Below are 7,466 nucleotides of genomic sequence, written 5' to 3'. Positions count from 1 at the left end.
ACAAGTGTTGAAGACGAAGATGTCAGCTATGAGTGCGATTTTTGTAAAAAATGAATAAAAAAGCTTTTTTCCTTATTCGTACTTTGATTACTATTGTGGTTTTTAAAAATAAGTCAAAAAAACGAATAAATGGTGAGAAAGTAGTTTGGGATCTATTTTGCTCTGAAACTTGAATTTCGTGGGGATGTCACCGTGGAATTCAACAATTGACCATGATTTGTGGTCAGGACATGATTTGGAATCGAAAAAAAAATTTTATGCATTTTATGAAATTTCAGTTTCGGGAAAGTCCATTTTGCCCCGGAATTCAACTTTATTATTCAACATGTGTCCATTTTGCCCCATATTACCCTAACTATCTTTCCATTTTCGTAAAATACAAACAAATTTATATTTTCTTGATATGTGACATGGAAGCTACAAATAAACAACTGTTCAATCAATAAATCGAATTTCAACCAAGTAAATTTTGTCATTCGGACAAAATTTCGTTTTCAGTAGTCAGATCATAATTTTATAAAGAGCGTAAGATTGCATTTCAAACTGAGTTGAGTTAAAAATTAAGACCTATGCTTTAATAATTGATATTGAATATGAGATTTCAATAATAGTAGAGAAGTATTTATATTTAATAGCACGTTCAGCAAGTTTACGTGTCTACGGTTTATTCAGTTCCAATTTACGTAACATAGAGTGAGTGTAGCTAATTCGGGATAGCGTTATGTTCATTATTTTGTATTCGAAATTAGATTCGCTTCCTCTACATTTTCATCAATTTTTTTCGTAGCTAATTAAATGAAGCAGATCCTGCTCATGAACAAATCGTAGTATTGAAGATATTGCTTCAAGGAACTTTTGTACACATGGAATAGTGCTGGAAAAATAGTTGCAGTATATCGTGCTCTAGTGCCGCAGTAACTTTTTTCATACGGTATATTCAGTAGTTATATCCGGTATACCACGGACACTGGTGATACTTCATCCGCCCTATAAAAATTTTAGAGCCTCTTAAATAATTCTATGCACACAGTATTTATGTCGTATTCTCTCTATCCATAATATACATAAACGCATGTGTCCACATGTACATTTTTCGTGAGCGGCAAAGCGATAAATCTCTACTTTGCCCACGTGTCTTCTGTTCGCAAAATCGTATTCTCATACGCAAATATTTCTTCACTTATCGAACTAAAACATACCATTTTTTACTTATCGTAAACATGGGCGATATAAAATAACGCTATATGAATTTGCAATGGCGTGTTTAGAGGTCTTTTATGAAAAGTAGATAGAGTACAGATGGGATTGCAGTAACAACCAACATGTTTTTTTTTCAAAGTTCATCGATACTTACCTAATTATTGAATATTCTTGTAAAATCGAACAAAATGATTCGAATAAGTTATATTTTTCGACCGAATTCTGGTTGCAAATACATGAAGTATCCCCTAATTCTTTCTTCCGGGCTTCCAAACGAAGGATCTGCTTTATTTTTTGCCTCGGAAGGCCTAAAAAGTGAGTTTTTTATTCTTATAATGCCTTGAAGAAACGATATTAGAGAATTCGTCGAAGTCTTCTCATCCGGTGGTGGGTTTTGGACAACTATCTTCTGCTGTATTGGAACTTGTACGATCAGACCCGCCTTTGGCATTTCTGGTTCTACTACCGTATGCTGAGGCTTGTCTACTAGAAATAAAGAGTTCACAAAAGCAATAATTCATCATGGGGTTATTAATTTTTTCCACCAAATAAGCGGAAACGCAAATTTTCGATTATGCTGGTGAGTAAAGAAATTCATAAACATACTAGGAAGTTCAGCATCCCAGAGCGATGACCGAATATGTGATTTTGCTGGCCAAGAATCTTGATGGGACGTTTCATAAATTTCGGGTTCAGGAACGTGCTTAAATTCATCATCACCCCAGCCAAGTGATTCCAACTGGTTACTGGAAAATACATAATCTGTTTTATGAATCTTTTGAAATGATGTAAAACATGTAGTAGAAAATTTACAATTAGATTTGTCTGATTGTTCTTAATTTATAACATCATAGAAATGTTAAGCATTATGGGACATATTCCGCTGATCAAGTTTTGAAAGATGATCCATGCTATTAATAGATGTAGACTAACCATAACTTGCAAAGGTTATTATGGAAACTGATCATTTTTCGCTACAAAATAAGAGAAAAAAATGGTTTTAGAGTGTTTTAGGATTTTCCGATGATTTTTTCATTTCAAGTTTTACTACAAATACAGATGTATTAAAGAACATGCCTTTTCCTGGATGTAAATTGATAAATTTGAAAACATCAAAACAGTCATTTTCAGAAATTTTTGTCATTTTTCAAATAAGTCTCATCTCAACCCAATTTAATATGAACTGAATAATTCACAGCAGAGGTTGCGATAAAATTTGAAGCATATCTCGTGTATGGAGTCACCCTAATTTTTTTGTCTGACAATTCTAATCCAAGCAATTAGCTTTTAGAGCAAAAATAATTCTTCGGTGATATCGCGCAAAGTAACGGGATATATGCTCCGTCTATGAATAGGCTTCTGAACACTTCTGCTTTCACGTACCTTGAATTATTAATGCTACATTACCGTTCACGATTCTAATGTTTTGTCATTCAGCTAAAAATATTAAAATAATAAAAATTTAATAATTGGATAAATATATCAATAGGTATAGCTCAATCGAACGATATGAAAGCATTGTTTTGCGGAAATGTCAGCTTCAGCTTGCAATGAGTTGCAAGCTGAATTCTACCAAATTTCCTGTTAAAAATTAACCTGACTTTTTCACCACATTCCGAGGGCTACAAAATTGGTATTTGGGAAACCTATTCCGGAGTGAGTAATCATGTACAGTAATAAAAAATTTATCTGAGGATTACCTGCGAATTTAGTCACCGAAACCAACCAATTAGTTAATGAATATATTGCAGGGCACTAAGCAGTTTCATTTTGAATAGTGGCATTGCTCTTTCTAGCATTGCTGCTCTAAAAAGATCAGGGTGTTTTTTTTTGTTGTGGAAGATAATTTTTTTTAATGCAACATCGCTGAGTGTGCGGATCCTTCGCAAACATTAAGATTTTAACAACATCTGGATGTTGTGTTTCGTGCTCCTTCACAAACTCTGCTATAAGTTATTCGGTTTATGATCGATGTATCGTCCCGTGATGATGCCCTAACTTTCCTTTTACCAAGAGTATGGTAATGAAAGTGTATAATAAAAACGGTTAAATCACTTCTTATAAAAAAATTATAACAACTATTTTATTGATATTCACCGAGAAATTTCATATGAAATTGTTTTTACAAAAATATTAAAATAGGATGGTAGAGGTCAAGTGGTTACATGTTAAAATTACACTGTAATAAAATAACCTTGTTAGATAGGTTCGGGGCACTATCGTTGTGTGCGCGGGATCGTTGGGTGAGTTCGGAGCACCATCGTAGTGTGTGCGGAATCGTTGGATGAGTTCAGAGCACAACAAGCATTGTCGATATGTATACATTTATATATGTATATGTGAGAATGAAATAATGCATTTAAAACATATGCTTTGTTTTGAAATTCAAATGGTACACACATTAGAAAAGTGTTAGGAAACGTCATAAGAGCCAACAATTTGCTGCACAGCGCACCCGCACGTAATTTCTTAATACGTTATTTTTTTGTATTATTTGCATTATTTTGTCGAGTGTTATTTTGTCTCCATGTTATTTTAACGTCACACCGGTCAAGTACTTTTTCGTGCAAAATTTGATTGGTTGCTGTAATAAACAAAAAAGGGAGTGCAGACAAAATATTCAAAGAAGTGAAAAAAAGGGAAGAACATTCGGAATTCCTTAAGGTTGATTGCAGATACGTAACCGGTACCCTTACACCGAGATTAGAATATGTTGATCTGTTGATGAAAAGCAAAATGGTAATAAAGAGTATGTACGCAGGGAAGTCCCACTTAAAAAAATCCCCAATTCTTCGAATACTCGGGCTGGTGACCATTTATCAGCAATCAACGCGATATCCACTGCAGCTTATTTATCTGAGCTACGCCTAACAGTACCCAAAACTTTTCGGATATGTACATTAAAAAAATGACTAAACGTACTATTTGCATTTCAACAAGTAAACATAAATGATCTTATGAAAAGATACAAATCTATTTAATACTTACCTATGCAATTTGTCAAGATCAAATTGAACTGGTGCCTTGATGGGTTTGTCTAAATCGTGCACATATGTTGGATAATAATGCATGTGATAGTGATGAATGTCTTGTGGCATTTTCTTTGCCTCTTTTTTCTGATGGAAAGATTGAAAAAAGTCAATCAGGGCATTTTTTGGGCTGAAAAAACGTTTGTTTCGTAAAAAGCGTAAATTCAGACCAAAATATTTGTTGGTATCTAAATCGCAAGGAAAAAAGTTTAAATTGTACTTACTAATGGAAGAAGAGTCCGTGCACGGACGTTGTCAAAAGGATGATCGAGAAGGATGTCAGCTGTGGTAAAATAAACCGTATAATGTAAAACTGTGATAAAAGTTCACTAATTAAAAATTTTAGCACGTGAAAAAAGAAATCAATGATTTTTCTGTATTTTTTTAATGATATCTCCTGTGATTGATTAATATGTGATTTTAAACTGTTGAAATAATTACTTCTAGCATAAAACAAGGCCTCATGACGCTGAAGGTTGCCTCTAGTTAGCACTCACCAACCACAAGAAATACATAACTGAGAATTACGGTGTATCAGGATCTCTTTATATCCACCAGCAATGCTTCTCGCTTAAAATTTCTCTTCCCTCCTCTGTATCCATCCCACTCTCTTCCGCTTTTTCTACAAGTTATCTTACTCTCAGTATTTTTTTTTGCTTAAGCCTGAGTTTACTAGCACGCATGTCAGTCAAACGTTTTCATCATATGGCACGGAATTAATCTTGACAGTGGAAAATTACCAATTCGTAATCACATTAACTGTTATTGTTTAATGATGGGCTTATACACTCTTCATACGTTCTAAGTATTTTTTCTAAACTAAAAAATTATTTCGGAAATTGTTTCATCAAAAAGAAAAAATATTAATATATCGCGGATATCTGTTGCACTGGCGTCCATTTTAAGCAGTTTCTCATCAAGTACGTCTCCGTGATTACACGACATCACTCATTGAAACGTATCACGAACGCAGGTCTCATAAAATCATAAAGTAAGACATGTCATTTCACCGTCTATTCAAGTTCAACGGCCCCTTATTCGTTTTTCTCTACTATCTATATAAAGACATATCGACCGATGACGGGTTAAAGTGTTCGAATCACGGCATTAAAACAAGGAAATTCATTTAGTGTTCGTTATCTATCGAGTGTTTCTAAACTGGATATAATTCATCACATGGTATGAAAGTCTTTCGTTCAGGATCCTCACGAAATAAAAAAGAACGCACCTTCTACAATGAAGTGTTAAGGATCAGCCTACGTATTGTATTTTCATTGAAGGAAGGAATCTTTAGGACACTTCTAGGACACTTTCAGGACTGAAAATTTGAATAAGAAACAGAACTTTTTATGTCCATTTAAATAGGCAATGAAGATCTCTCGCGGTTGCGGGCCTTTTCGCATTCACTATATCGCAATCCTGGATCATTTTTTCGAGAATTTGTATTAGTAGCATCGCGGTATTGATCTGATCCAAATTCGGATTGAAATAAAATAAGAGAACCGTTGAATACGACGTTTTTTTCGTTTTTCGATTGATACACAAATTTAGATTGATTTTGATTCACGATAGCTTCGGTGACTATACCAACTATAAATGTGCGTTATCTCAAAACTAAAGGTTCTAACAAACGGTGAATAGTTGATAAATTATTATTAACCCAGGAAAATATTGAGACCTTTAATCATCGTATCATAACTTTTCAGGAAAAAATCAAATAAAAATGACGATGATACGTTTTTATAAAAAATCGATTTCCCTACAAAGAACGTTCGTATGAATATTTAGCTTGGAGCAACCGTTCCGATGCTATTACCGTTTGAAGTTGAATCGACAGAAAACATTTTTTCATAAGTCTGTCAAAATCAAATTTTTCGTTTTACGAACAAATTTCCGAAAACCTTTTCATAGAGAATTACTTTTTTTATCAGAAAATTGTTATAATCATTTTAATTTTATAATTTTTATAAAATAAATTCAAAAAATTGGTCGTGTACTTGTCAAATTTGTGAGTATAGTATGCAGGTAAATTAGTTAATGTGGGCTAAAAAATAAATTCGCCAAGTACAATGGCCAAATTTTTTTGTTTGTATTTTTATTTTTTATTTTTGTGATCCCAATATTTTTGGTTTGAATTGTTTTTGTATTGATTTGTCTGTGTATTTTCTGTAGTTGTAATTTTTGCGTCCGATTTTTTATCTTTGCTAATTTTCTTTTGTTCGTAATCCAGTGTACTTGGCAACTGCTGCATTTATTTGACAAAATTTTCTTTCTTTAACTGGAAGTCTTTTACAACCATTGATTTCCATGATTTTACATGTGACTCTCCAAAGGGCATAAATGTAGTTTCCAATTTTTTTATAACATTCATGCTGTATTTTCGGTTTTAAACTTTACTCCGTGTAAGCGAAAGAATTGATAAGTTCGTTTGTTATTTTATGTATGATATCGGGTGAAAGAACATTTGTCACAACGAGTAAAGCCTTTCCAAACGCGATTATTTATAAATGTCGCTTCTTTCATTCTTTCTTGTCATACTTAATTATACTAAAAACATAATTGGAAGTTTGTATTTGAGAGTTTTTTTAGTGAAAAACACTGTTATCGTTTAAAGATCAGACACGAAACATGTTTACAATTATTAAATAAAAATTATAAAACTATAATGATCGTAACCATTTTTTCATGTGGAAAGTAATTCTCTTCGAAAACTATTCGATAAGTTTCTTGGTAAATTGAAAAATTTGATTGTGACGGTCTAATGAAAAATGTTTTTCTGTCAATTCAACTTCAAACGGTGATAGCACCAGAACGGTTGCTCGATCTTCTTTACAAACATATTATTGTCGTTTTTGTGTGATTTTTTCCTGGAAAGTTATGAGTTTCTCCTCATAAGTTAAGTTTTTCCTGGAATGATTAAAGGTCTCAATATTTTCGTGGGTTATTGTTATAGAAAATCTTCAAACGCAATATGCCATTTTAGCAATTTTATGGTGAGCTTTGCTTTTCGGATTCTTTTTTCTTCACCTCAATGCAACTTTTTAAGCGGGATAAGAGGGAAAAAAAATGTCGTTTTTATCCGCTCACCCTATTTTACATATGACATATTCCATGTGGGATCGATGGACTTTTTCCCTGACTTCCGCCACTTTGGTTAATTTTTTTTATGTGATTATGCTAAGTCTATAAGACACCTTGATGATTTTTTCAGAACAGTCATTTTTGAAAAAAAAGAAA

At 33.0% G+C, this 7,466-nt stretch overlaps 1 protein-coding gene across 3 annotated transcripts; it reads right to left on the bottom strand.

Annotated features, from left to right (window-relative positions):
* Positions 1–621: 621 nt before the first annotated feature.
* Positions 622–4,810, bottom strand: LOC122407608 (uncharacterized). 3 transcript variants are annotated; one of them, XM_043413938.1, is made up of 6 exons: positions 4,671–4,810; positions 4,454–4,512; positions 4,189–4,359; positions 1,807–1,946; positions 1,355–1,686; positions 622–987 (listed from the first exon to the last, which is right to left on the bottom strand). In XM_043413938.1, exons 1-5 carry the CDS (start codon positions 4,692–4,694, stop codon positions 1,403–1,405), a joined length of 678 nt encoding a protein of 225 aa, XP_043269873.1. In that variant the 5' UTR covers positions 4,695–4,810; the 3' UTR covers positions 622–987; positions 1,355–1,402. The 3 variants fall into 3 exon arrangements, with proteins under 3 accessions (XP_043269873.1, XP_043269872.1, XP_043269874.1); XM_043413937.1 differs by having other exon boundaries at positions 622–1,686; XM_043413939.1 differs by having other exon boundaries at positions 622–1,683.
* Positions 4,811–7,466: the final 2,656 nt, after the last annotated feature.

The sequence above is a fragment of the Venturia canescens genome, chromosome 3 (assembly GCF_019457755.1).
Source record: "Venturia canescens isolate UGA chromosome 3, ASM1945775v1, whole genome shotgun sequence".
NCBI classification, from domain to species: domain Eukaryota; kingdom Metazoa; phylum Arthropoda; class Insecta; order Hymenoptera; family Ichneumonidae; genus Venturia; species Venturia canescens.
The sequence above is the reverse complement of the archived record's forward strand: the minus strand, read 5'-3'. Positions and strand labels throughout refer to the sequence as shown.

Coding starts and splice junctions, on each gene's coding strand:
- LOC122407608 (XM_043413937.1), bottom strand. CDS start 4,694: ATGAGGCCTTGTTTTATGCTAGAA. Junction 4,360..4,453: donor CACGGACTCTTCTTCCATTA/GTAAGTACAATT, acceptor ACGTTTTTTCAG/CCCAAAAAATGCCCTGATTG. Junction 1,947..4,188: donor GATCTTGACAAATTGCATAG/GTAAGTATTAAA, acceptor TGTATTTTCCAG/TAACCAGTTGGAATCACTTG.